General features: G+C 48.9%; 12 protein-coding genes across 12 annotated transcripts; 6 read left to right on the forward strand and 6 right to left on the reverse strand.

Annotated features, from left to right (window-relative positions):
• Nucleotides 1–1265: 1265 nt before the first annotated feature.
• Nucleotides 1266–3338, reverse strand: BO87DRAFT_298581 (putative MFS monosaccharide transporter; the record flags this gene model as incomplete). Its single annotated transcript, XM_025619063.1, has 8 exons — nt 1266–1595; nt 1651–1736; nt 1798–2143; nt 2196–2591; nt 2641–2718; nt 2769–3041; nt 3089–3141; nt 3194–3338. The coding sequence occupies 8 exons, from the start codon at nt 3336–3338 to the stop codon at nt 1266–1268; spliced, it is 1707 nt and encodes a 568-aa protein (XP_025484304.1).
• A 456-nt stretch (nt 3339–3794) lies between these two features.
• Nucleotides 3795–5456, forward strand: BO87DRAFT_403601 (uncharacterized protein; the record flags this gene model as incomplete). The annotated part of the gene is made up of 6 exons (XM_025625784.1): nt 3795–3816; nt 3852–3980; nt 4417–4526; nt 4668–4746; nt 4843–4983; nt 5018–5456. The coding sequence occupies 6 exons, from the start codon at nt 3795–3797 to the stop codon at nt 5035–5037; spliced, it is 501 nt and encodes a 166-aa protein (XP_025484305.1). The 3' UTR covers nt 5038–5456.
• Nucleotides 5457–7142: 1686 nt separating this feature from the next.
• Nucleotides 7143–8064, forward strand: tpcG (oxidoreductase tpcG; the record flags this gene model as incomplete). Its single annotated transcript, XM_025628655.1, has 1 exon — nt 7143–8064. Exon 1 carries the CDS (start codon nt 7294–7296, stop codon nt 8062–8064), a length of 771 nt encoding a protein of 256 aa, XP_025484306.1. The 5' UTR covers nt 7143–7293.
• A 114-nt stretch (nt 8065–8178) lies between these two features.
• On the reverse strand, nt 8179–9864 carry BO87DRAFT_403604 (uncharacterized protein; the record flags this gene model as incomplete). Its single annotated transcript, XM_025625785.1, has 4 exons — nt 8179–8680; nt 8728–9198; nt 9257–9734; nt 9764–9864. The coding sequence occupies 4 exons, from the start codon at nt 9862–9864 to the stop codon at nt 8186–8188; spliced, it is 1545 nt and encodes a 514-aa protein (XP_025484307.1). The 3' UTR covers nt 8179–8185.
• A 622-nt stretch (nt 9865–10486) lies between these two features.
• On the reverse strand, nt 10487–11019 carry BO87DRAFT_412620 (uncharacterized protein; the record flags this gene model as incomplete). The annotated part of the gene is made up of 2 exons (XM_025626509.1): nt 10487–10855; nt 10903–11019. 2 exons carry the CDS (start codon nt 11017–11019, stop codon nt 10487–10489), a joined length of 486 nt encoding a protein of 161 aa, XP_025484308.1.
• Nucleotides 11020–12082: 1063 nt separating this feature from the next.
• BO87DRAFT_443304 (glycoside hydrolase family 71 protein) lies at nt 12083–13622 on the reverse strand (the record flags this gene model as incomplete). The annotated part of the gene is made up of 4 exons (XM_025628088.1): nt 13454–13622; nt 12866–13397; nt 12685–12816; nt 12083–12627 (listed from the first exon to the last, which is right to left on the reverse strand). The coding sequence occupies exons 1-4, from the start codon at nt 13589–13591 to the stop codon at nt 12083–12085; spliced, it is 1347 nt and encodes a 448-aa protein (XP_025484309.1). The 5' UTR covers nt 13592–13622.
• Nucleotides 13623–14950: 1328 nt separating this feature from the next.
• On the forward strand, nt 14951–16955 carry BO87DRAFT_403605 (uncharacterized protein). Its single transcript, XM_025625786.1, has 2 exons — nt 14951–16043; nt 16105–16955. Exons 1-2 carry the CDS (start codon nt 15332–15334, stop codon nt 16866–16868), a joined length of 1476 nt encoding a protein of 491 aa, XP_025484310.1. The 5' UTR covers nt 14951–15331; the 3' UTR covers nt 16869–16955.
• A 2266-nt stretch (nt 16956–19221) lies between these two features.
• BO87DRAFT_443306 (uncharacterized protein) lies at nt 19222–20717 on the reverse strand (the record flags this gene model as incomplete). The annotated part of the gene is made up of 6 exons (XM_025628089.1): nt 19222–19656; nt 19718–19779; nt 19841–20220; nt 20285–20352; nt 20414–20450; nt 20523–20717. 6 exons carry the CDS (start codon nt 20715–20717, stop codon nt 19322–19324), a joined length of 1077 nt encoding a protein of 358 aa, XP_025484311.1. The 3' UTR covers nt 19222–19321.
• Nucleotides 20718–21666: 949 nt separating this feature from the next.
• BO87DRAFT_133579 (uncharacterized protein) lies at nt 21667–22033 on the forward strand. Its single transcript, XM_025618069.1, has one exon. It carries the CDS (start codon nt 21750–21752, stop codon nt 21978–21980), a length of 231 nt encoding a protein of 76 aa, XP_025484312.1. The 5' UTR covers nt 21667–21749; the 3' UTR covers nt 21981–22033.
• A 493-nt stretch (nt 22034–22526) lies between these two features.
• On the forward strand, nt 22527–23626 carry BO87DRAFT_443308 (aldo/keto reductase family protein; the record flags this gene model as incomplete). Its single annotated transcript, XM_025628090.1, has 3 exons — nt 22527–22581; nt 22651–23270; nt 23321–23626. The coding sequence occupies 3 exons, from the start codon at nt 22527–22529 to the stop codon at nt 23624–23626; spliced, it is 981 nt and encodes a 326-aa protein (XP_025484313.1).
• A 908-nt stretch (nt 23627–24534) lies between these two features.
• On the forward strand, nt 24535–25384 carry BO87DRAFT_350329 (uncharacterized protein; the record flags this gene model as incomplete). The annotated part of the gene is made up of 2 exons (XM_025621072.1): nt 24535–24769; nt 24849–25384. The coding sequence occupies 2 exons, from the start codon at nt 24535–24537 to the stop codon at nt 25382–25384; spliced, it is 771 nt and encodes a 256-aa protein (XP_025484314.1).
• A 608-nt stretch (nt 25385–25992) lies between these two features.
• Nucleotides 25993–27653, reverse strand: BO87DRAFT_455536 (carboxylesterase; the record flags this gene model as incomplete). The annotated part of the gene is made up of 2 exons (XM_025628656.1): nt 25993–27497; nt 27584–27653. 2 exons carry the CDS (start codon nt 27651–27653, stop codon nt 25993–25995), a joined length of 1575 nt encoding a protein of 524 aa, XP_025484315.1.
• Between the last annotated feature and the right edge of the window lie 303 nt (nt 27654–27956).

The following is a 27956-nucleotide window of genomic DNA, read 5'->3' on the forward strand; positions in this document are numbered from 1 at the left end:
TCTATCTACTCTGACCAACCGTCAATTCATTAGTTTAGCCTACTACCTAGCAGAAGAGCGGCCATAGCAGGCCAGGCTTCAGTATTGAAGGACGACCTAGATAGCCAATGTTATCATATATACATAGTCCTAAATTACTGATAATCAGCCAAACTGAAGTTGTCGAATACACTAAACGTCAAAATGAGTGAAAGCTGGTTAACTGCTAAAAACGTTACTTTAATTAACTCCCTTTGTCACCAGTTTGAGGTCACTTCGTAATGACATACGGGAAGTACTTTGCTGAGGCCTCATCTGCTTCAGGTATGAACCAGAACTAGTTATAGATCGATTTGATAAGTAAAGACGGCCTTGATAAATATTGACTCCCATGAACACGAATGAGCGATGATGGGTATAGTCAATAATAGTTCTTCTGTTCAACTTGAACCGATAGCAAATTCAGTGGATTTGGGATGAGACACTCTTATATTTTGTTTCATTTTATTTTTATCCCTAAGTCTGGCAACAATGTGTACTAAAGTAAAAAGAAGAATGCGATCGCAACGACCACAAATTGGCTTAGCGTAGGTAGTCATTCTCCCAACCCGAAACCCATCATCATCCTTCATCACCTCCCCCCTCGGAATTTAGCGAGCACCTAGGTAAATAACTAGCCCCATCCCAACTCAGCCTAGTCCATAAGAATCCATCCTACTCTTGTCAACAATCCCCGGGAAGTTTCTCTCCCCGGCTTTTCTCCGGACGATTCAAGACCCGCGGGGTACCGCGCAAATAGTACTGATTGGCCCGAACAAGAACCAACTGGAGCCCTCCGCGTTCGGCTCGACCCGCCTATGCGGAGGAATGAGCCAATGGACACTACAAACAATTCGTACTAGGGATATTAGGGGTCTGGGCGCGAAGGTGTGGTTGGTAGGAATAAGACCTGATGACGAGGCCGTAGCTCGGGATTACTCTTTTTTGCTTAGTGCTTTTTTTTTTTTTCTCCAAAGAGAAGTGGCGGGGGAATATAGCCTAAGTGGATTGGTCTGATTAAGTACTACACTGCATTATTTCCTTGGATTACGGCTAAAGAGGGGGCCTGATGACAGTAAGTAAGTAGCAGCCAATCGTGCATTGTTTGCTCCTTCATGGCTGGCTAGCTTCCAGCCGTTCCGGATAGCCGGGCCTTTCCTTCTGTCTGTCTTTCCCTCCCCTTTGGTATTAGGTTCATCCACCCCCAGTTTGAGATGACACTGTTTGCTCCACCACATGCGGCTGGCTTACGCCGAGGGAGGAGTCAGGGCCACATCGTCTGCATGGACCGCCTTCTCGGGAATCTTCTCGGTAGATTCAATCATCTCGCCCTGAAGCAGTGCCGTCAAGCCGATCTCGCGATCAATTTGTTGTCGGAGCGCCTCGTCTTCGGCTGCCATGCCCTCAGAGCCGAATAGTTCGTCCATCTCTTCTAGTGTGCGCCCCTTGGTTTCAGGAACGAAGAACCACACGTAGACCGCTCCGACCACTGTGATGCAGCCGAAGAAGATGAAGGTGCCGTAGGTGGAAGCGGCGATGAAGGGGGAGGTGGCTAGACCGACACCGAAGTTGTTGAGCTGGGAGTAGTCAGAATTAGTGTTTCGATGAAAGAAGTGGTACTGGACCACTTACCCAGTTGCTGCTACCGCCAATACTGACGCCCTTGGCACGCATGCTGAGCGGGAAAACTTCGGATACCACGATCCATGCGCACGGACCTGTTTGATATAGTAAGCATTACTGTCGATGAGAGCGGGTTATTGATCGAATATCACGTACCCCATGAGTAGGCAAAGTTAATGATAAAGATCCACACGAATGCGACTGTTGCCCATCCTGCGCTCTTGTGCTCTCCAAATGTCCCCTCGTACGAACCAATGAGACCCGCGCAGATGAAATGGCAGACTGCCATACCAACCGCACCGGCAAGCAGGATCTTCTTACGACCGATGTTGTCGACCCAGAGAACGGCCGGGATCGTGAAGACAAACTCGAAGATACCCGCAACACCGGTAGCCAAGAGGGATGTCGTATTTCCTCCCAATTCAAGGCCTTCGAAAACTTGAGGCGCGTAGTAGTTAATGGCGTTGATTCCGTTCCATTGTTGGAAAAGCATGATCAAGCACTAGAGACGTCAGTAATGAAGTATTTGAAGTTAGGGGTAGGTCCTTGCATACCGCAACGGTGGTCCGCTTGAACAGCGACGGGTTTGTGATGAGCGAAAGGTAGTCGTGGAACCCAATCATGAAGTTACTCTTAAACGATCCATCCTGATATTGAGGGTACTTCTTCTTGGCAGTTTCCTCCTCAAACATCTTGAGCGACTTGATCTCCAAGTACTCGATGCGAACCAGAATGTCGTCGGTGGGGGCATCGCGAAGTCGGGCAAGAGTCTGCAGACATTCCTCGTCCCGTCCCTGGTTCATCAGATGACGAGGCGACTGAGGCATGAACAGAACCATTCCTGCAGCGAGGATCAGGGCCGGAAGGACTTGAATGCAAACAGGGATCTCCCAGGCCGCAATGGACTGGCCATCACCCGTCCCGCCAATGTAGTTGGTGCCATAGCCAATCTGTCATAGTTAGCTTTTGACTCCAAAAGATATAGATAGTATAACGTACCCAGAAGCTGACCATGATACCGAAGGTAATGGACAGCTGCTGTACGGCGACTAGAGAGCCACGAATTTCGGGGGGAGCCTAAATCGTTAACACCCGTGAACATGTACCGGAAAGGCGCTGCGACGTACCAGCTCTGCGTTATACAGAGGAACAATCATACTCAGATTACCCACTCCCAGACCGGTTACGAACCGACCGGCAAAGACGTAACCAGCATTTTTCGTACAAGCCTGGACAATCACACCGACGCAGAAGATGACCACAGCGACAACGACAGTTTGACGACGACCCATGGCATCGGCGAGATAACCGTTCAATAGTGTACCGACCCACGCTCCCAATTCCAGAATGGATGTAAGCATACCCTGCTTGAGACCGGTTCGCGCTGCATATCCGTCGGTCTTTACTTGTTAGTGTTGGTGTGAGACGAGGTGAAGAGATGGCATACCGCTTTGATGAAGGAGTTCATGGTAAGAATTTCGGAGAACATTCCCTGGTTGTCTTTCAAGCCCGTTAGCCAGGCCTTGTTGTCAATAAGCCATATTAAACCTACATCCATAGACGAAACCACCCAGCGACGCGAAAAGCGCAATTGCAAAGGTCTTCTTGCTGCTCAGGAGCCCACGCCATCCGACGCGATTGCCGGCGAGCTCAGCACGCTTGCCAGACACGGCCTCAGCGCCCGCACCCATACCCATATTGAAGGATGATATGGACAGTCACGGTACAAACCCTGCAGACGACCGATGATATGAACAGAGAACAGTGTAATTCACAAGATATGTGAGTGACAGAAAGCAAGAGAACGAAGACCAACGATCGTCATCTCGCGGGGAGCATGCGACATAAAAACAACCGGACCAGGACGCAACGCCTGTCATTCGTCCCGTATAGCTATAGCTGCAGCATCATCCTTTCCTCGACTGCTGTTGTTTTTTTGTTTAGGCTATTCCAATTTGAAACTAGAACAATATCGCTACTGGCCGACATCGATGTCATGCAATTTCACGAAGTGTGTCCCATAGCCCCATGATTGGGCATTCAATTTAGCCAGACTTCATCCATCGGTGCCAGGCTAGCTATGTCTGGTAAGGCGTGCTACAATCCTTTTACCCCAAGGATGCGATTCATCCCCGTGGGGCCAGTCGGATGCCATGGGGGCTATGATTAGGCATGGTTTGTCATCGGCGCGCAGGTTCGGCATTGTGGAGGTCGGATTGGATTATATCCGCCGGTTGGATACAAGCTTCGTGGCGGGCGGCCTGGTAATGGCTACGCCTGGCGGTGCTTGGCAAGCGCTAGCCGGGTGACACGGTTGAATGATGACATCAAGTACGTAGGTTGGGACAGAAAGGATATCGTGAAATGGTACGAAAGCAGCCAGTGGATTTTGCGGGGATGGGAGAAAAGAGGGGAACCATGGTAAGGGCGAAGGGGCACGACCACCACTGTCAATGGAAAAAGCGGAGGTAGAATATGGGGGAATGCACAAGACGGATCTCGACAGCAGAAGAGAGACCAGACCATTCTCTGACAGGCAATGATAATCAGATTTAGCCGGATTTTCCCTACAACCACCAAACTTGCAGCCATCAGGCCGGCACAACAGCCGGAAATCAGCCCATGGTTAGAACTGCTCTTTTCCTCACTGGCTGGTTATGAAAATACCCATCGAGCGTTAGGCTCTGTTCTTAGACCACTGAGACGATGTCTGATCACTGGGTTTGCCACGAGTTGAGCTTCTGCGACACGTGGAATGTCACCTCGCTACTACAGCCCATCCAGTGTCTAACGCTAAAAGCCCCTTGCGTCTCACACTCTGCGCTGGCGTATGCCGGCCACCCAACCGATCAGCGCCTGATTCCGCTCGGTCGCAGTTGCGGATTGTACTGCCGTGATTTCCGCTTCGCAGTCTGCTGCTTGCACGAGCCGGCATCCTTCGCGCGACAGATAGCTCGGGCCACCGTCGAGAGAATCGGGGTTGCCAGGACATGAGACCACCGACCTCCTGGTCCCGGCCTATCCAGGTATTCAAGTCCGAAGCCAACAGCTGGTGGTGCCGTCAGCCGGGCCCACTTGTGACTCACGCGCCTTCCTTGACTTGGGGTAACATTCCAGCACGCCGAATCCATGGGATTTTTATTTGGGTTGGTGGTCAGATTGCGAGAGATGTATGCGATACATGTTTGGATGGCCGGATAGTCGAGGTCACGGTGCCATGGGGAAAAGGGGTCAGCTCGGAGATCCCCACGGGGATGCCGGTGAGTGAACACAGTTTAGGTAGCCTCGGTTACCCTCCGAGAAGGGACAAGCGAGTCCCGGCTGCAATCATTCGCTTTTGGCGTCTCCGCTGCTTTAGTGCATTTCATTCGCCCAGCACCATGCAAAGAAAGGTGAGACGGAGAGGACGGGAGTGTCGATGTTGGCCCGTTGTGAGAACGGTTGGCCTGATTTGACTTGCGGCTCCCACCACTCACTCTCAACACCATCAGTTTTGGCGTCATGCTTCTGGCACCATCTGCTAGTTCACTTCTTCATTTAAAAGACATTGAGTATCGATACCAGTCACTGGGTGCCCCACCAAGGAGTATTAGTCAGGTTCGAGGCAACAAAATCTTCCAGTATTAGCATCCAGTACGCCTGAATAGTATGGTCTCGAAATAGATACCAGCGTGCAAGAATATTGCAGGAACAGAGGCGTAATACCTGTTCTTTGTCCTTCACCGACTTCCATTGAAACAGATATCTTCCACAAAGTCGCATCGTTTCTGTCGCGTCTTCCTTCATAAGGAGGAGTAACTGCTAGTCACCGCCGGGTTGTGAGGTCTTTCCCACTGCGGGTTTCCCTTCCCGGCCGATAGTGAATAGCGAAAATGTGCAAATGATGTTCCGACTAGCTAGCTTAACCCTAATCTCATTTACAAGATGATCTCTCCGTGTACGTCACCAGCAGAAGCTGAAAAAATTAATTAGAGGGTGTATATTTTAGCTCTGGCATATTACCAGCGTACCGACTTCACTACAACGTCCCAACAACACTAGTTCTAATGGCACTGGCCGTGCCATTTCGCACTTACTTTGGACCTATTACAGCATGGAATCCATATGGTTCTACCAAGCTTACAGTACACCAATCTCCACCCGCCTGTCCTCGGACTTAAGAAGGAGGGTGATTACAGCTCGACTTGCATGCAATGGACTTAGTCTGTGCACCATGGTGACATCAAGCTCATCCCATCGGAGCTGTCTATAAATCCGGAACCAATGCAGCTATGCTAATACATTTCGTGATATAGTTTGCGAGGCCGACTTATGTCCGATATTGGAGCGATCAGCGGCCCAAGCACCTTACCAGCAGTGACAGGAAGCAACTGGCACCGGAAATTGTCTTAAGCGTATAATTCCACACTACGTTCTCCGGAAACTCTCTTACTGCTACATTGTGACGCTATTCAACCAATATCAGCTATTCTACTAGATCAGCATTTAGCACAGGAAATATATGAGAAATTAGATGGGATCATGTCTGGAATGATACAGCCTAAGCCAACAAAAATATTCAACTTCCAAGTATATCACTGCTTTTCAATAAATTTGCCTTTAGGCAACCATCATTTCTATACTTCATCCACGCGCTAATGTTAGATCATGTGTCTGTGCCACGGGGAGGAATAGCGACACAACAAGAAGCTATGGTGATCCCCTGTTATCTCCGCAGCAAGTTCTCATCGAAGTAGAATATTCGAGGCCAAGCAACTGCCCATGGATTCTGAACGAAGAACAAACTAGGTGTTTGGGGGCTTTTATACGCCGATCTCCTGATTGTTTGGACCACATTGGCGACACAAACTAGATTACTGGCAGTGGACTGGCGTGGTAACGGCAGTGATTCCGGTCATCAGATGCATCATGTATTTCTCAGATATTCTGAGATACAGTCAGGTGCAGTGCGGGTATTGTCACAGCTACATGGTCCTCTGAAGGTAGGATGGACCGAACGGAGGTGATGTTGTTATATGGTAGTCATTCGCTGGGAAACGACGGTCTAACGGTAGAGAAGAAACCGTATATCTGAGCTACTAGTTCCTTCCCCCACAACAAGGTACATGACATAGAGCCATACGTTTCATTTGCTGAATTATTGAACTACACGAATTGTTTAAGGTGCTGACCGCTAGTAGTAAGCTGTCAAGGAATAGACATCACGCCCTACTAGCCGTACGCAATTTTTTAATACGGCAACAGATAGCCTACAACCCACATCAAAAGCTAGATGTTCGCAACATATGGATCATGGGTGCCCTTGATACTATTCTGATCGCTATACAACTTCATCTTTATCAAGTAGTGGTGTTTCACCTCATCGACATGATAGTTAAGCTTCCCGTGAGCGCCGACCCGGCACACATGGTTACCCGTATCGACAGGGATGTTGATAGCTGGAATGCCAACTCACAAACACCAGTTCAACCCCAGCAAATGCAGATGCAAGCCAATTGCATCCAAGCTATACGCGCCTTCAAGTCAACAAAAGCCTCAACAACAAGTGTCGTGATTTGCGAATTTGCCATCCGCCTTCCCACCATGAGAGAACCTCTATCTCGGAGAGACAGACAGTATACTGGCAGGTCCTAGAAATTTACTGAAGCCAACATGCCCAAATACGTCGTCCTAGGCTCAACCGGCAACTGCGGCACCGCGCTCCTCAAGATCCTCATGATGCGACCGGACGCACACATCAACGCATACTGCCGCGACAAAGCGAAGCTTTTACGTCTCATGCCCGAGTTCATTGAGAATGAAGACAAGATAACCATATTAGAAGGCAGCATCCACGACGAAAAGCTTCTGGGTGCTTGTATGTACGACTGCCACGCCGTCTTTCTTGTCGTCTCCACAAACAACAATATCCCAGGCTGTCAACTGGGACAGGATACGGCCACGACAGTCATTCAGGCCCTACAATCCCTGAATCAAGCACCAAAGATCGTGTTATTCTCGTCTGCTACATTGGATGAACAGTTATCGCGCCATGTCCCGGTTCTACTCAAGGAAGTTCTGCTTCGCTCCGCCTCGTTCGTGTATGACGATCTTGTTAGAACGGAACTTATTCTGCGCAAGGAAGCGGCGTGGTTGACTACTATCTTTGTCAAGCCTGGCGCATTGTCAGTGGATGTACAGCGCGGCCATGCGCTGAGCTTCACTGAGGAGAATGGCCCGCTGTCGTATTTGGATCTGGCGGCTGGGATGGTTGAGGCGGTGGATGATCCGGATGGGCGTTATGATATGCGCAATGTTTGTGTTGTGAATACGAATGGGAGGGCGAAGTTTCCGTGGGGTACACCTATTTGTATTCTTATGGGGCTGCTGAGGCATTACTTTCCGTTTTTGCATCCGTGTTTACCGTCTACGGGGCCTGCTTAGTATCATGGTCTTTACTGGGGCCGTTGGAGGTTGGTTTCGTATGATTTAGCGCAAGAGTTGCTACGTTCGAAAAAATATAAAGGCAAAGTGACGAATACATATTCGACGATCAGAGTCATAGTTAACACATATCATAAGTCCCAACTATACCCACAATGATAGACGCACCAGCCACCCACCAACTCGCGACACCAAAAGCACCCGAAATATCCTGCTTGAAAACAGTCCACAGTACCCCGAAAAGCAGACTAGGAGGGAAGAAGCCCAATGCGAGAATCCACCAAATCTTCGCCCAGTTCCAGTCTTCCTTGTAAAAGATACCCCATGCCTCGGTAGGATTTATGTACTCATTCTGCAGCTTCCCACATGCCCGTTTCGGAAGTTGTTGAACAATCAAGGTGCTATTTGGGGCAATGTGCTGGGGGCTGTTGAAGAAGTCCATCATGAGTCGTGGGCCGATAGGTGGGGAAAGCTTTGGAGGAATCGGACGACAGTCGTATTCCTTTCCTTTAGGGAGGACAAGTTGCTCGGGAGGCACGCAGACACAAGGTCTGCCCGTTTCGCAGATTTCTTCGTGGCATCGAACATCGATGTAGCGGCTTCCGCCATAGGCAAACTAGTGCGTGATAAGCATATGAGGAGTGTCGGGGAAGGTCTGCTTACCTTCATGAAATGAATACTATGCAGGGTTTTCAGAGACCATATGGGTCTTAGTCGTCCTCGGTGCTCATGATACATACGGCGTAGTGTGTAGAACAACTGCCTATCATCTGCTACGCCTATGATAGACTCTTGGCGAAGCTCTACTGCATATCTGCCTTTTTCAAGACATGACAGGAGAAGTGGAGGATGAGAGACAATTTCACCCAGTTCAACATCCGTTTGGCTGTCGCTAGTGGGTATAATATTCGAGCCTTGTAACTGATCCGTGAACTCACTCGAGGGAGAGTGTTGCGTCTGTGATGCGCTCGAAGTTGAATTACAGGAAGAGGTGGAGCTTGTTGGGACTTGCCGACTACCACCACTCATATCAGCAGTTGTGACATATGCTGATGACTTCAAGAATGCCTTCATGTCTTCCAAAGCACCTGGCACATGGGCAACATAATCATCATACAGCCATTTACCCTGACCCTGTGAGACGTCAATCGCGCAAGACACCGGCTTGTGGATATAAGTGTTGACTACTCACATTCTTCCATCTGATCCGTGTGTAGCCTCGTCGAGTGTCGCTTCCCCTTATACCGATACGAGACAGAATTGTCAGTGTTCCGTGGTAGGTCTTGGATAGCAAAGATGTAGTAGGTGATGAGCCTTCAGGTGAGGTTTCAGCAGTCATGCTCTGCACTTCCGGAGCATTGTCAATGTATTCCTTCGGCGTTACAGCATTCAAGGGGACTTCATCTTCCAACAAACGCAATGTGTCTTGCGTCGGGGTGGGTTCGCCTTCCAGTGGCCGATTCAAAGCTCTTAATCTTTCCATTAATCGCCTTGAATTAACCCCAATATCTAAGAATTGACTGTCTGACAAGATATAATCATAAGCTTGCAGTTGACGAGTAAACTGATGTTCTCTCTTCGTTCTCCACTGCCCGAGTGTTTCTAAATTGTCCCTCAGGCTGTAGGGACTTCTGGCCTGTCGAGGCTCGGCGGATACCGTACTTGCGACGCTATTTTACGTCAGCCACATATGTCAGACTGAAGAAATAATTTCACGAATACTCGCTTTTCTTCAATGGAAGGGCCTGTGGCCGTCTCTGCAACCCGAAATTCGGATACATCGCTCGGAACTGGGAACATGGTTTGGAGTGTCAACCGATATGGTGACGTTCTCAATCTGGAAGGCGCTGTTGGCTAAGTATTAGACCAATCAATCGCGAAATTGAAAGCTAGACTAGCACTGCTCAAAAATTGGTGCAAGTCAAGGAGAATTGGTTTCTTAAAACACTTCGGCATACTAAAAAGTGAAGAAAGAATTGTGAAAATGAAAATGAGGGATAATCGCAAGAAATATATGAAGGTGGGTGTTGATTGGGCTGCATCGAGGCGGTGCTTGGACAGATCATCCATCCGCTCCCGCGTACAATGTGGCGGAGCGCCCACAGGGAAAGGTGAACATTACATGGGTCAGCCTGGTAGTCAATCCGCAAAATGCATCAGATGATTGGTCAAGGAGGCCGGTCAGTCTATGTCGCTCCTAATCCTACAGACTTTTCTGACCCCTCCCGCTTTTCCAATCCGGGATACCGCCATTTAGACCAGCCATAAGTAACCAAATGTTTGAATATAAAGTACGCAATATTAGTTACGTGAACCTCTACGTGGGAGGCGACGTATGGTGGCCCGAATAAGGTGGTTTTTATGATGGTAGGTTTCCGGATAAACTCTACATTCATTAAGCTGGTATGGAGATGTCTGAAAATCAGGCGTCTTCCTTAAGATTCCCGGTAGTATGCGATGCACTGGCTGTCCTGGTTAGCCCCGCTGTATCTTGCTCACTATGCTCCACAGATTTCGCAGCAGAACAACTGCAAGGGAGGCCCTCAGTCTCCATATCAACATCCATTATGTTATCACCCAGTGTTGAGCTAGTCGAGAGCTCAGTATCATCCGACTGTGTCTGACCCTGAGCCACTAGCTGATTCGAAGGAACGGAACTGGTCAATGCATCCCCATGGTCACTGTCCAGATCAGAGGCGGTCATAATTCTGCGCTGTTTTAGGAACTCATACACGCACATGAGGTCGTAGAGCGTATACTCTTGCCCTTCGGGAAAATATGGGTTCGAACCCTGCTCCATGTTAGCAATCTCAAAGCTGACTGTCATGCTAAACTTACATTGTCTGACCTGACTAACAAATACTCAGGGGGCAAGTCGCTGTCAGCTAGCCCTAGACTTGCAAGCATCGCCAATATCCGCCGGTACATGTCGTCTCCTCCAGGTTGGGTTTCCATTGTGCCGGATGAAGTAATGCTGATGTACGTATGAACAAAAATGCCTCTCGTCTTAGCCACGTACATACTGCCAGGCTGCATAGGGATTCAGGCGGTTTTTATATAGTGCTGTTCTCGTATCCGATGTTCAATAGTTCGAGGTGTTTTCATTACTTCAAGTCCTATCCACAAATAGCCCAACACCTCTGTTATTGGGACTTTTTGTTCCATTATGGGAGGATGAACCGGAAATTCCCGAATATGCAGTGATTTGACTGATTTTGACCCGACGAACAATGCCACAGCCCCTGAGCGTAGTAATAGACTGGAAGTTTATATTCTATCTTCAATAAATCAAAAGCTGGGATTCTACGCAATGAGAGGAGAGGCACTGTAGTGTTGGATGGCGGTATCCTACGTGTTGGCAACTCTGTGGTAAATGACGTGAAATTGAATTATTTCATTGTTAATAATATCTTCGGCCTATTCCCTACATGTAGTTTATATTACCTACAATCCTCAAATGCATAAGTTTATGCAAATTCAATACACTGTATGCCGTACTAGCTTATTCATGATGGGTAAGGTAATCATTCTTTCATTCGCGAGCGACCATTTGACAAGGTAAACCGTTAAATAATCCAATGCCGTTGGACAACTCAGATCCTTGTTACGGCTACATAATAAAAATATTGCGAGTGTTACTCTGTAGTCATGGATAAGAACGAACTGGGTATTCTTTGGACAGTATGTTCTCTAGAAGGCAGCATCCAAAAACCTTCCCTTCGAATATTGTCACACAGAAACGGCGATGTTCTTGCTCCATCCAAACTTCCGATGCATGTAATATGCATCATGTGGTTTGTGATCAACTTTGTACTACTGTGAAGTATTCATGCCGTCCATGACACCTCTGCTACTAGTTGTACTGCAACCATTGTTTTCCCCATCCCCGGATAATAACATTATGAGCAAGTCATGTGCAGAATCAATAGCATTCTCGAGCTACACAGCAATGTTTCCCGACCTAAAATCCCTCAAAACCTACGACCTATCCGTATACCCGACGGAGGACAGCTCAGGCCTAGCGCCTCACCCTCACAGACGCATTCCCGGCAGCGGAACTCCCCATAACACTACCAACAAACACATTGAAATTATAATACTTGCACCGATCGGCCACGTCCAGACCACCCTTCCCATTCAAGATAACTTGCCCATTCCGACTAACTTGGAACGTCTGCGCCCCTATTCCCATCGTCACATTCGTTGTCACAATGCCAGCGGGGACATCAACCTTGACAGGCGCGTTGGACCCACTTGTCACTGTTAATGTAGCAGGGTTATTCAACATCGTCGCCACAAAAATACTATCACTAAGCATCTGGAATCCATTTGGCGCAGGCATATTATCCTCGGGGCAGTTCACCCCCTTTGGCGTAGGCCGATACCAGTATACCAGCCCTTCCTGAGTGATGATGGGCTTGCTATCCCCAGCTTTGTATGCGGCGATGTAAGATTTATAGAGGTCGCGCCAGGCGTCATGTGGCATGCCCTTGGCCCATTTTGAAGAGCCATCGTCACTGTGGTTGGCGCTGTAGGGGCCGATATAGTGGGATTCGCCGTAGTCTAGGATAGATGTTATTCTACTAGTTATTATCGGAACAAAGTGGTCTATCTCCTTACCGTTCCACGAGATTATTTCGACAAGACTTGGCTTTATGATTAGCATCTGCTCCCAACGTAGGGTGGGCAGGTTCTCGCATATGAACACCCAGTTCTTGCTGTTGAAGTGCGTAGCAAACCATGGTGAAACCGCTAGCAGACCTTAGCATGGCGCAGTGTATTTTGTTGAAGGGTGACTCACGCGCCATATATGTCGTGCCTGCGAGATCCTTAATGAACCGGTCATCCCAGATTGTTGTCATTGGCCCTTTGATGATGCTGTTGCCCCCGTCTGTTGGCCATGCATACCATGAGAACGCTCCATCGGCGCCCCGCTGGGCATTGCTGGACGAAGCGGCAGGATCCTGGAGGTTAGGTACGGCATGGATAGGATGGGAGGTAGCTTGCTTGACGGGGCCCCAGTTGAAGCTGTCCCCGACGAAGGTGCTCACGACTGCGCCGCTGCGGTATTGCATCTGCGCTGGGTGGCTGGCGTATTGTTGCATGTAAGCGGTGATCTTTGCCGTATCTCCGTTGGTCCAGTAGGCGAAGTCAAACGAGATGAATACTTTGAAGTTGACCTGTTGGGCAGCTTGGTATGCGAGGGCGAGCTGAGTCGGGGTGTATTTGTCGATGCTGGCGCAATTGAGTGCGAATGCATCGATCCCGATGGCTTGCGCAGCTTTCATGTCGATGATCCAGTCTTCCAGTTGATAGTTCTCGACGATGCCGACCTATCATGGTTAGCATTGGTTTTCCCGGGAGATCAGTATGGTAACTGGCCACCGACCATAAAATGGGCGAAGACATATTTGGGCTCAGCCTGGGGCTCGGTGAGTCCGAAATCGAGAGCCGGGGCCCCTAAGACCGGATTAAGAACGCTCGCCGCAATGGCAGCAAGAACTACAAGAGATTTCGCCAGCATCATTGATGAGGATTAGCATATAAATGCTTTTGTCGATAAGGTATGAATGTAGCATCTCAACAACTCTGAGATAGTGCCTGGGACGCCGATTTTATAGGTCGGAATTCCTCACAGATCACCAGGCGCCTGTTACCATTCACCACTCCCTGGACATCCTACCCCGTGCCTGAAGATTCATACCCCAGACGGAGAATAAGTCCCATTGTAGGCTTCTTCCGAGCACAACTCTGCAACAGTAACTTCCCGCTCGGAAAATAATTAAGGTTATGTTATGCATCGAGCGTTGTGTTACCTGCAGTGGCAAGTAATTGCCCGAAGCCTTTGTGTGATTTCTCCTCTGGGGTTAGTATAGGTAGTACACCGGGTACATCCATCCTAACCCAGGTTGCACTCGGGACTTTGCGTCTACTTGGAGTTGCTTGGAGGGCTCCTGACCTGATCACATTCATTGGTTTCATGGGTTATTTCCGAAGAGTTGGTCAATTTCTACAATGTGTTGGGATATGATGGGGAGGGCTATTGGGGAAGAAGTAGACCGAGGAGAAGCCGTGACTCTCCAGAAGCTATCCCAGGCAGTATCAAGTAGGGGGGGCTGTCTAATATAGACCAATATCGTAGTCCAATCATCAGCCCTGCTACAGTGAATGTTGATACATAGTGGCCTAAGGAGCTTTCGACATACATTCGCCCTGGGTGTCAGTAGTCTCCTCTTTGACCCCAATGCCCCGGAGGCTAGCTGCTTCAATTTAGTAAAAGTTTGATAGCAATGGCCTAGTAAGTATAATCCTAGTAAATAGTCGAGAATGAGAATGAAGCACCTCAATTTATAAAATGTTGCGTTCCATTGACCTCAATCATTGTGGTGTATTCGAACTATGGGATGTTCGGGACTTAACAATTATGATATAGCTGTGATGTTTTTTTTAGTCTAATGTATCTAGTTAGAAAGTTGTAGTATACAGAAAAGAAAAGAGCCTTTTCTGACGATAGAACAATGTATACTCGTACTGTGTGGCAATAGAGGAAATTAGTGCGTGGGGTTCAGCGAATGCGCGAATGGGCAATTTGAGTGGTGGAGTCTGATCACGTGATCCAGCAATCACACTCGCCAATTCCTGAGGTTCTAGTGTCAAAGAATGATTGCCAAGACCTCCGGTAATGATTAACAAGTACGATGATTAACTCCGGCTGGCACCGATAAACTGAGGCGCAGAAAAGAGGTGGTGTAAGGTACAGTAGTATAGATGCCTGATAAGGAAGGCCTGCCTGCGGCTGGAACAAGGTCGGCCCGTAGTCCGAGCTCCGACCTGGAAACTCCCAGCCTCCCCTCTTGGCACCTTCCCTCCCTGGCCTCTCTCCTCCCACCACCATCCCCACCACCACCACCATCATCACCAGCATCGCCAGCATCGCCAGCATCACCAGAATCGTCATCCTTCCCATCGGTCCCATCATCACCGTCTTCCTGTAGTAAAGGAAGTACGTGTTTCTTGCTGTCCTCGCCGCCAGTCCTGCCATTCCTGTGTTTTCATAGGACTCTCCGATCTCACTTTGTGACTTCGGATTGGGCATGTGCTCGTGACCAGGCCGCAAGAGCACGTACCATTTTACTACTATCGTTGCCTCCATCATCTTTCATCCTCCTTTGTTGCGAGTCAGGGCTGCTCACCGTCGCTCCAAAGCCCGGGTGGGAGGGTAACTCGATTTATCGAGGGTATATCGAACAGCTAATGTTGTAGCACAATGACTACGACTTCGCAAAACCCGACCGGGGTCTTGAAGAAGGCAGTTCTTGTTCATGCGCCCGATCTCGATGTTTCCTGCCGTGCCCGCCTTCGTATTATTCATGATCAAGCTGCTAACCAAGGATGCATCTTTCTTTCGATCACTGCAGATCTGGCTAACCTGAGCGGCAAATCACAGGTACTGACTTTGAATATCCCTCCAGAAAGTGTCGAACAATGTGCTTTAGCTCGACAAAGCAATAGTGAACTCTGTTCCTCTCACTTCGTTTCCATGCTCCCGGCGCCTGTTACCAATGTTTCGGCTGTCTCTACACTGAGTCTGAGCCTGGGTGCGACCGGCATTGTTCTTTGTCCATCTGAACTGGATTATATAATCCCAGCAAGACCAGGCGACCTTGATATCCATTCATTCGCGAAAATCTGTCAATCCAAATTCCTCTACCTACACTTCTCCAGACGACAATTTGTGAATAAAGAATTTGATAAGCTGGAAATCTTCTCCCGAGCCCTACGCACAAAGAGTCTTCAAACAGTGTCTTTTGACCACTCTCGCCATGGCATGATCCAGAGAGATTGGCGTGTTTTTAATTTGTCGCCAAACCCACCCCCATATCGTCAAGAGCTCGTGTCCGAGCATTTAGAGCAGGTGGATCCACCCCTATACTGTGAGAAGTCCGTGTCAGAGCAGGTAGCTAGAAAACGGCAGAGAGGTATTTTTCATCCTACCATCTTAGGTGCTCTGTCGTTCAGTAGTTTAATCATTGTATCTAGACCCATGGTCAGTGTCATCTCATGATGAAAGCCGAAAGAGAGTATTCCTTCAAGCCCTTCCACCGATAGGCTCTCCCACCGAAGTAAATACGCCTAGTACTCGCTCCGCTTCACCATCCTCCATTCGCCCAACCATCTTTCAGCGTGCTTCCTCCCCTGGCGACCCAGTGTGTAAGAAACTTGCGCGCCTAGAGCATGAGCTCCGTGGTGTTTCTGATGACCTGATTCGCGAACTATTAATCCGATCCGGACGAGGACATCTGCTGGCCATACCAAAGAACGTAGACCGTGACCTACCATGCGAGGTTCAGGAAGTCGGTTCTACTGAGATCGAGATGGTTGAACAACGCCTCAAACGATATGTCGATGAAATGATTGAGCGCCGCCTCAAATCAGACATACTGGACGAAGTTATCGATAGTGCTGCAAGCGAGTGTCGCGATCAGATCTATGATGAATGCAAAACCAACCAAGCTGAATTTCGCGAACAAGTCGACGATGGTAACTCCGAGGTGCGCAACACAACGATGGAATGTCTGAAGGAAATAAACGAACAGGCACAAAGGCACATGCATGAAATAGAAGAACAAGCGCAACAGTGCATGAAGGATATCGAGGATCAGGGAATCGAAGTTGAGATGTCTGCAAAGAGGAGTATGGCGGGGCTCAAGCGCTGGTTCAGTACCCCTGCTCAGTCCTTACCTGAAACCATGTTAAAACCTAGCCATGAGATAGATACTACTGCCAGGCGCAGTTCCATTTAGACTCGGTATTAGGCTCATAATCTATCATTATCTTCTGGCAATCACTTGGTCATTGGTCCACATGAAGGGGGGGTAAGCAGTAATGTCTAGCTATAGTTATTCCAGTCCAAGGGCCAAGCATAGCTGGGAGGCGGATGATTATGCCTTAATATCTCAATAGTAGTTAGGTGAATAGATCAACCCATTGACACACCGCCACTCATTTTCGAATGAAAAGGTCTCAAGCCTAGAAAAGAAAGTCCAGTACCTACTTAATCACATCGTAGCGCAAAACCACACTCGCCGTGAGCCTCGGCCGGTTAGACGATCCTGCCCTGCAGGTCCTCCGGCGTAGCGTGGCCGGCCATCCTGCGTGCAAACGTTCTGTGGTCCGAAAGTGATTCGTGGGGGACGCCCACCGGCCCACCGCGTCCGGGAGACCATCTCGCGCGGCCAACTGGTCAACGCTGACTGCAAGAGAATTTAAGGGATGCCAAATCACTAAACAAAAGACCATTGCTTTTAGTTGACTAATCTGTACTTTCAATGTTTGCCAAAATGCCACGATATGGTCTAACACATGCTACATCTCAGATAAACATTCATCCATTGCTATCCACTTTACCGGACGATAAAGAATATATCTCGGTACATCATATAGTAAATGACTTCCATTACAAATACTAGTTGCGATCCCTTCTTAGGAATCACAAAAAGCCAGCATTCCTAGCTCATGTCTCAAGTCTTGAATTTTGTGTAAGTATCGTGAAAAGTTCGGTTTACATTGAAGCTTGAGTTGATTAAGCAATTTCAATCTTCTATGTAGATCCTATAATTCCAAGTATAGATGAAGACCCATTTATATTCAGCCCTCAAGCTAGAGAGTTTCAGGCTGATGTATGTTAAGTTGGTTTACAAGAACTATTAACATGGAAGTGCGACTGTCAAATGACATTGTCTATGCTCACAATTTGTTACTGGAGTTCATCTTCCCACTATGCTCACCACTCAGCACATTGTTTCACATACAAAAGTGACAAAGTTTCCATATCTGCATCGTACCAGTCTTCTCTCATTGCGCTTAAATAACCACATCAGTTGCCATATGAGGGAGTATCGAGAGACATCTCGGGCCCATCCATCTGAAGATAAGCATAGAAGCTCCTCCAACCCGGCAAATCATAAATCCACACACGTCGCCATTGCGCGTACACTCACTCAAAAATAAAAGCCGTTTCTCTGTCGATCATGATGGAGAAAGCGATCTGTCCCGCGATGGTACGACATCTCTCCACGAGAATATTCTCGATCCCCGCGTGCTTCGCAAGCGGACGACGGGAATGACAGTTATTAACTGTGCCTTCAATCCCCTCGGATCATATGAATAAAGGGGATATGGCATGATCGCTCTCTTCATTTACATATATTAGAATGATTACCTGTCACTAATCTATGCATATTAAGCATTTCCACACACCCCTCGGATCCGAAAATCATCTCAAGTCTAATTCCGGCATGGCCAAAGCTCATGGACCTTCGGTGGCAGATCAAATAATCGGATATTAGCTCGGCATCTTGACCACCAACCACCGACTAGCAATTCCCGCCTACTGGTGGCAAAGGTTTTATTTATCATTTGGTACTACGGGCGTCCGAGTGGGAACAATTTAAGCTAGATTAGGCCAAGCTTCACGCCTTGGCAGGGGCAAGGACACGGCTTGAACCCTCGTTCATGAGACATATATTACTAAAGGCTCCCGGGTCATGAGTCGTAGGGGAAAAAAAGAAAACTCGGTTCCAAGATTGTTACACACGGAGAATATCGGCGGGAAAGACATCCACCCATCTACCGAGGAATAGATGTCACCGGGGGTAGGTACACCGGGCTATTTTTGTTCTGTGTACCAGACAACGGTCGGAGTAGGATACAACCGTTGTCGGAGGTTGATGGACACGCATTGATAAGGTTTCGGTGCAGGATCTCTGTTTAGATGTTGAGCCGGTCCCTCTGCAGATTTAGGTAGTGGGTCTCGGGAGACGTTGGCCAGTCAGATAGTATAACGGTTTTAGAGTCGCAGTGGTGTGGCAGTAGCGTGATTAGGGTAGATTAACGGGGGCATCGTGACTCCTCCAGAGTCTCACTGAGTCAGTGTCTAGCCAATCTCGCGGTTGTGGTGTATCCACCGGGCTGAGTTCTATTTCTTGGCGGTTGTGTCTCGACTGTCAAATGATTTTCCCCTGAGCTTGAATAGTGGGATTAGAGTAGGAAAGTCGGCACTAGATGCTCGGAGGCCCCACTGCGAAACTGGTACACTTGATCGGGGAGTCCGATAGATCACAAACAGTGGAGGAAAACCATGGAAGTTGAAATTGATGGGGGAAAAAAAGGAAATTCATCATAAGGATCGGACCGTTTGTAGGTACTGAACAAAACACAAAAGACAAAATTGCCACCCAATTAATTATCCGCGCATTTAGACACTCTCGTTGACACTCACGTGGGTGACAACTTGAATGCCTGGATACATGATGCGCTCCTGCGAGTCATTAGTAGTCGTTTCCACTTCCGCCTGGCTGTGTTCTGTCACTGGTTTCAGCTTGATGCTATTATGCGCATTGTACGTCCGGCGAGTAGAACTGCCGTATATCTTCGACGGGCCAGCTGAGTCGCCATTACTGGAGAAACCGAGAAGACGGTGGAGTCCTGGAAAGCAGGTACTAAGGAGTGACTTGAAAGAGGGAATGCATGCAATGAAGAGGGCGACGGCGACTTCCACACATGACCAATTCATAGCGTTCACTAATGACCCTGTAGACATAGAATGTTAGTAAGTTCCAAGCATGTATTGAACAGCGACAATGTGACCTACAGGTATGGTCAACAGAGAATGGATTCAGATATGAGACCCGGATAATACTGGTGACACACACACTAAGCATCCGAGATAGTTAGTTTTGTCCACCGGTTTATTGTAGAGGAAGGGTTCGCATACAGAAGACCCAGACTGAACATGATCACCAAGCCCGCTCGCTTGCCCACTGTCATCTTCAACCGCACCAGCTTAGGCATCGGCATCAGAAACAAAGCCAGGTCACTAGCGAGCTTGATCCCAAAGTTCGCATAATAAAAGGCCGTCATGTTCACACAGTGTCCCTCGACGTAGCCGGTAGCGTCCCACGCTTTGTGAACGGGCGTACACTGAAAGATAACGACAAGAGCTTCTGAGATTGTTTCCCCAACGATGATGACCAGCACACACCAACAACCAATCCGAAACCACTTCCCCGGGAAGATCGAAAGGTAAAGAACGCAGAAGGAGATTTTGATAAAGCCGAGAGCGAGAACGTAGGCGAGCATGGTCACGAAGTCGAGCTGTAATCATTCCACCGTCAGTATACATTGTCGTGGTAGTCGAAGTGTCAGGGATAGCCTATACCCTTAGGAACATGCCCCGGTCGCTCATGCCGATTATACCAATATGCCTACCAAATCCATATTTGGTCACTGGGTAAGTAGGCTCTTAGTACATTATGTCAGGTATCCTGTCGCTCGGATAAGCACTTACTGAGCATGCAGGTAAAGCAAAGAACGAATGTAAAGACCTACACAAGTCAGCAATGTTTCAGCAAAGGCTAGCAAACAGACACTTAAAACTGGAAAATTGGCAAACATACCCAACTGGTGATGCAGAGCACATCGTCGAAATTGATGCCCGTGAGGTGTCGAATACGGACGAAGATTCGAACCAACAGGCCGAATGTCGCAAAGACGAGAAGGATCACATTACAGGCAATGATCTCAGGAATCCGAGTCTGCGCCAGGTAGGCTATCCGCTCAGGCGTAAGATCTCTCTCCCGGATTCCTTCCATGGGGAAGACCTGCTAGCCGTGGAAAGGAAGGGACCAAAGAGTGAAGTCCAACAAAGAAGGGGATGGTCACATTTGCGAGAAAGATTGAGCGCATGCAGGGAGAGAAGTCATGACGGCGATAATCGCATATATGCCCCTGTAGTCTGCAGGGCCCGGGCTTGTTTCATCCGTCAACCACGAGTGGGGAAACGGATTTTACGACGCGTGGAATCCCCCACCGGCAGATGGTGTCGCACGTTGGGCTTGGGAGCTTCAGGGCAGGAATTGGCATTAGGCTGTGATTGATGGAATTGGCTGTTCATCCAGACCGCGGTTCACCGGACGATTTCCACGCCCCACTCGCTGATCCACTTGTTAATAATTTTACAATTTTTCCACGAACACATCCTTCATTGCCAGAAGAGGTTAAGTCTCCATCGCTGGGAGGATGGGTGTTGGCTGGAAGCTAAGCTTCGTAGGGGTTCTTCCAGATAGACCATCGCCAGGAGCAACTACCACATACGATCGATCAAGATGTTCAGATCTATGGAGGAGTCCGTCTGCCCTATGCACATTGTTTCTGCGGAATCTTTCCGAGTTCTTCAATGAAGGAATCTAGCCTTTGGTTCCAATGAAGAGTTGCCTGCATAAGTAGGCCTTAGAGTCGCTGGTTGTTGCGGTCGCAGTTACTATATCACAGTATGATCACTTGGGGCATATCAGACACGCGACCTATTTATTCCGAGAAGATCTTACACTGTAACACAAGCAACATCAGGTGGTATAAAGACCTTCAGCAAAACAAAAGTTAGACAGAATAGGAGGATGGTGATTAAACTCGGCATGTAAAAGGAAGGAGGTCGAGAGATGCCGGACAGCCGACTGAAGAAGTCGCTTTTCACACTACGGGTAACTGAAACCCACTAAGCAAGGGTCTACAATCGACACTTGTCATACGCTCTCAGATGGTATTCCTCCCAGCAAGATGGGGATAGCAGGTAGGTATACCCACATGCGCACTGAAACTCTAGTTTGTTTTACCGGCAATTGAGCATGTCGCATTTGGGGCTCATGGAGACGGCTTTGATCGTCGTGCTGTTTTGTCTCTTTGCAAGATACGCTCCATGGCATGTTGGCTTGTCTGAGGCATGGACTTCGGTGCACGGTTTGGGCAGCCTCCCAGCCTCCCCGTCACCAGTTAGCGATTTGTCATTGGTATGGACTGTTCCAGCCAGCCTCTTCTATCTTCACACATCATTCTCATTTTTCCAGCTACATGGTTAACCCATCCGACCATTTATAATGATCTGGCTAGCATCTATGCTTCGAAGTCTGTATTCACATGGGCAAACTCTTCATGCTATTTCTATAAATATCAGTGATATCACCTACCTTGATTAGGCTTCCTGCCTGTTATGTATGTTTAGATTCAAAATCACAAACACAGTATACTCAAATTAATGTCTTCGGTGTCAGCATTCAACTTTGCGAACATTACGTAATGTTATTGTAGTGGAATGCTTGCTGTTGGTCTCAATGTCATTGACGTCATTCCACTACCCCAATGTTCACAGTGTATTTTCTTTGTTGTTCTTTGTTACTTGTTATATACACTAGGTCTTTACATACATGTGAATATGAAGATATCAGGGTATTACATAGACCTTCCGACGGACGTCTCAAGGTATATATAGGCATACTAGTAAGGCCTCCAGCGCTCGAAGAAACTTGAGACCTGCGGCAGTCAAATAGCGATCCTTTGCGATTTTTTAACGTCAGAAAGCAGACAGATCATTTCTTAACTTTCTCATCAAGTCTTACAATTTCACAATGGCGCTCCCAGGAAAACCACCCCTTAACCTGGTCCTTGGAGCGGGAAATGTTAGTTTCCTTACCTCGATCGAACCTCTTTTCTTATGTATCCCCATACTGACCTGCACCGTCTACGTTGGAGACAAGTCAGTCGACCCCACTGCACGCTTCGATACTCCCGACGAAGTGAATGCCTATTTCAGCGCCTTTGCTGCCCGTGGATATCATCAAATTGATACCGCACGCCTCTACTCACCCATGGCACCTGGTAGCTCAGAGCCAAGAATCGGTGCCATCAAAGTTGGTAATAGATATATACTTGATACCAAAGTCAAGTCCGGCCATCCAAGATGCCATACGAAAGAGAAGGTCCTTGAGGAGATTGATCTATCTCTCGAGGCTCTGAAGATCAAACAGATCAACACTGAATATCTTCACCTACCGGATCGCGAGACTCCATTCGAGGAAGCGTGTGAAGCTATGGACCAAGCGCATAGGGAGGGCAAGATCAAACATTGGGGCCTCTCTAACTACGCCGCAGAGGAAGTCCAGCGGATTATCGACATCTGTGAAGAACGCAGCTCTGTAAAACCTAGTGTATACCAAGGCCACTATAACCCTATTGTCCGAAGCGGAGAAAAGTGTCTCTTCCCACTTTTGCGCAAGCATAGAATCGCGTTTTATGCCTATAGCCCTGCCGCAGCTGGCTTTTTCGCCGGCAACCATAAGAAGCTCAAGGCGGGTGGACGTTTTGACCCATCAGTAAGTGCAACATTTGGCACCCGAAGTAAATGCGGGCTAACTGATTCAAGCATATGATTGGCGCAATGTACTCCGGGAATTACCTGAAACCTGCCATTATGGAAGCAACGGATAAGACTCTTGAAGTTACGGCTCGCCATGGCATTGGTGGCCATGCTGCTGCCCTTCGCTGGAGTGCGTGGCACGGTATTCTTCGCAAAGAGTATGGAGATTCCATCATCATTGGTTCCTCCAGTATCGCCCAGTTGGAATCGAATATCGACACGATTGAGGCGGGTCCGCTGCCTGAGGATGTTGTAGCGGCCTTAGAGGCACTTTATCATGAGATTGGTGATGAGGTGCCATACCATTTATAGCTCGCTAGAGGGATAGTTCATTGCGGAAAAAAAAAAAACGTTAGTTACCAGTAAAACCCATGGTAACATCCCGTACAATCTGGCGACCTGGCGACCTGTACACCCTAAGTTCATCCATGCCAATATGGGCGTAAGGTAATTTTCCAGATTGGTATTAATTAACATATTATCTAAAATGTTTCATTTGAATCCATCGATTGTAATGTTCGCATCAGCTGTTCTAGGTCCTTGAATACTATAAGATCCGCTTTGTATGAGCTAAGAATATAAAACCACCAGCAAGTAATACGCAATAATTCGTTGTATAAATAGCCAAGTCTTTAGCCTGCTTCGTTGACCACGAAAATAGCAAACCTTCGTATTTAAGATTGTGATTGACTAGTTGGCGGAATATGGTGAGGCCGGCATGGCTATCATACTACTCTGGGGGGAAGTATTTTCCACCCTAAAGAACCCTGTCGCAGGTTATCGCGGGTGTCATTGCGATCGACAAGCCATCCGTGTAAGGGCTCAGCCGGCCAGGCCCGATAAGGTGTAGTTACCCTATTACATTAGCGAGTGCTGATTTAAGAGTTCAGAGGCTGTTTTAGTGCGTCCCTTCCGCAAGCTAAAGTGACACCGCTGCTCTCCATCCGTCTTTCATTGGCTTCTTCCATCATAGCGCATCTCCGCCAAATCCTCACAATTGAGCACGATCAGCCTTTGGCCCCCAAAACACACGGACTAGAGCAATGGTTTTTCCGATCCCTTATCCTTGCGTTCGTCAGCCTCAAAGCTCGATGGCATTTCCGCCCGAGAAATCCAACAGAAACCAATTCTGGGGGTCATAATCCTTGCGCAACCAAAGGAGGGGCATATCCGACCTTGAACCAACAACCGGCATACGCTCCGGTTCGTCCATAATTATCATGTCTTCACAAGTCTGCCATGGCATGCACAACGGGGTAATTCAGAATATCCAGGCCGACCTGCCGTGTGGTGTCACCAACTCCAGCCATCCCTATGTTACCTGCTGCGTCAATGGCGACTACTGCCTCAGCAATTCCATCTGCGTGAACACGAACGACAAGGACGGAGATTATTATTATGCGGCCGACTGCACAGACGAGACCCTGACAGATCCCGCCTGCGGGACACGATGTGGTGAGATTCAATTGATTTATCTTATTTCCTGACAAGGACAATGCGATCGCTAACATGAGTATTTTCTCCATTTTCACAGGAGGCAGAAACAGCGCCGAGATCGTATACACTTCCGATGGCTACTGGGCCTGCTGCGAAAATTCATACGGCACGGTCAACTGCTCGAACCCTTCCGATGAAATCTTCCCCGGCGTCGCGCCCTCAAAACTCGCTACCATTCAATATCTGCCATCCACGGCGTCCGGCACACCAACTTATGCGATCGCATCTTCTACCTCTACCTCCGATTCCTCGAACGCTAATACCACGACAACTTCGTCCTCTTCCTCCTCTACCGGTTCGTCGAGCAGTGCATCTTCCGGTATCGGTGCCGGCGCGGCAGCCGGGATCGGTGTGGGCGCTGCCGCAGGATTCGTCATAGTCGCAGCCATACTAGCACTTCTGTACTTCCGCCGGCGGAAAGCGCAGAATAATGTGCTTCCCCAAGGAGCCGGGGGATATAATGGGTTGGGAGATGGTTCGTGGGCGCAGACTCAACCCGTGGCTCATACAGTATATGAGCTGGATCGGACCGGACCGCATCCCGAACTCGATGGGCAGCCCAAGGTTATGTAACCGCGCATGATTATGAGGACGAACATTGATGGGAATATTTCCACTAAAAAATCCATGAATGGGTTGGATGAATTGGCATTGATTTTTGGATCTGTGAACTGCATTGACCCCACGAAAGAACAATTATCGTAATGATTGATTGGCCAGGCGGTGTTTCGTTTGACTCGCGCCCCGGGATAGGATGGGTTTGGTCACATTAATACCTTTACGGCTATGAATTTGTGTTAGCTATTGTACATAATGATTTTAATATCGATAGACCTTCAAGTGAAATCTCTCGGGCCCTTCATTATAGGAAACTCGCCAGACACTACCCGGTGCTTCTTTGGCATACTCGGTCGAGCGCACTGGTTCACTCAAATAATTAAGGCGGTGCGTTGGCTAGACATTATGTGGTACAATAAGGCCATAAGGAATGGATTCTGATTTACGGTCACTCAAACTGAAAGACTGTGTTGTCTCTATAACAGTCAATAACATAAACAATGTTGTGTTATGCTGCCTTCTCTTTACATGTACATAGCAGTCGATATACTGCAGTTTACTTGACCAAAGAAAGATAGAATAAGAAAGTAGGACTACCTCTAACCCCCACAACATATTCATCCTTATGGAAACGGATCATACTGCTCCTTCCCCCAGCAAGCCCCCTGCACCTCCAACCCCGTAACATTCTGCTCCGGCCGCCCATCAGCCCCAAACCGCTTGATCACTCCGCCATTCTCCCCAAAGGGCTCAAAAGCCGGCCACCCCATCCGCTCCAGCCCGTTCTCCGGATCCCTCATAAACGCCAATAGGTAATCCTGCATAGCCTCACTCGTCTTCTTCTCCAGCAACGTCCCATTTCCACGGACAATAGGATACGTCCCGAAGTTCATCGTCAGGTCACTGGAGTGGTACGCGCCCAACCAATGCATCGGACTCACGTTACTGAAGTTCCCAGCGAACTGGTACCGATACGTTGTGCGATTCGCATTATACCGCACGATACTTGTGTTCGCGGACACGCAGAGCCAACCTTCCAATGTGGCGGCGTTCACGCCAGGCTGCCATGGTCCCGCGGTGACGTTGTTTGTGGGAAACGTGTATAGCGCTGCGGCCTCGTTGGCGCAGTTGGACATGATGGCCGGGGTGTTGGCGATGAGACCCTTTGCAGCGCGAGCGGGGTAGTCTGAGAAGACGATCTCTTCGTCTGCAATGGGGGTGAATGTCAATTTTGGGGTTGTGCCGTTGTCGGTGTACTGTCCGACGAAGTTCTGGATGCGGTTCACGGAGACTTGGCGCATGCAGTCGAGTTCAGCGGCTGGGTTGGTGGGGAAGTCGCAGCCCATGTGTTTCGCGACGAAGGTGAAGTTCGTGTGGTCGTGGTCGTAGTTGTCGAGGGGTTTTAGGGCTGTGCCGGATTGGGAGATTGTGGCGCGCGCGATGAGGTCGTCGTGCCATGCGTAGGTGTGGAAGTCTGTGGAGATGGAGCCGGCGGATTGGCCCCAGAGGGTGATGGCTTCGGGATCCCCGCCGAAGTTATGGATGTTTTCGTGCACCCATTCCAGGGCGGCCCGTTGGTCAAGGATTCCGAGGTTTTGGTTGTCCAGACCGGCGGCGTTGGGGAAACCCATGATGTTGACGCGGTAGTTGGTGGTTACTACGATGTGGCTTTGGGTGCGAGAGACCCAGGATGGAGGCAGCTGGTAGGGGATGTTGATTCCGCCAGTTTTGAATGCTCCGCCGGTGAAGAAGACGATGACGGGGAGGTTAGTGGCGTTGGTAGGAGCCCAGATGGCGAGTTGCAGGCAGTCTTCGGAGCTGGCTTGGGCCATTAGGCCAGCGGTGGAGTTCTCGTTCCCGTCCCATATGTAGAATTCGGGGACGATGGAGCCGAAGACGCTGGGGTTTCCGGAGACATATTGGGCGCAGGAGGGAGGGTAGTTGGTCGCGTAGTGAGTTTCATCGGAGTCGGCGAGAGGTGCGGGTGGAAGCCATCGTCGTGAGGCTACCGGGGGTTGCGCGTATGGGATAGATCGGAACTCCCGCACGGAGGGAAAGTCTGGATTGAGAAGGCCTGTGAATCTGCCTGTCCTTGTGCGGACAGTCAAGTGGTCATCACTGGCGGCCGCTAGAACCGGTAGGAGGAGTAGGAGGGTAGACAGGATCATGGTTAATGACGCATTGATGCGAAAATTGGGGAGAGTGGTTGCTTACCTTTATGTGTCCGGGGTTCCCACGTTTGTGATGACCCATTCTCCAGCTTCTGAGCGCTCTGTCTAACCATGGACGCATACCAGCATCGGCACTGACCTCGGTAGACTGTATAGATACTCTAAGAGGGTCAGTTCTACGCGGGGGTGGGTCTGATTCCAACAGCGACATGTTATTCGCCTTCACGGGTCTCGGCTGCGTACGCATCCATGATTGGGACTGCTTGGGGTGCAGAATTGCCCTGCCGATCGCGGAATATCCGAATGGCCCACTTCTAGTGGGAGAACCTGGAGCATCCGAGGATAGTATGTGGCCGGTATTTCCGGTTCCCCTTGCAGAAATGTCAAAAGATCGATTGAGAGCCAAATAATACCAG

The sequence above is a fragment of the Aspergillus neoniger genome, assembly GCF_003184625.1.
Source record: "Aspergillus neoniger CBS 115656 unplaced genomic scaffold BO87scaffold_3, whole genome shotgun sequence".
NCBI lineage: Eukaryota > Fungi > Ascomycota > Eurotiomycetes > Eurotiales > Aspergillaceae > Aspergillus > Aspergillus neoniger.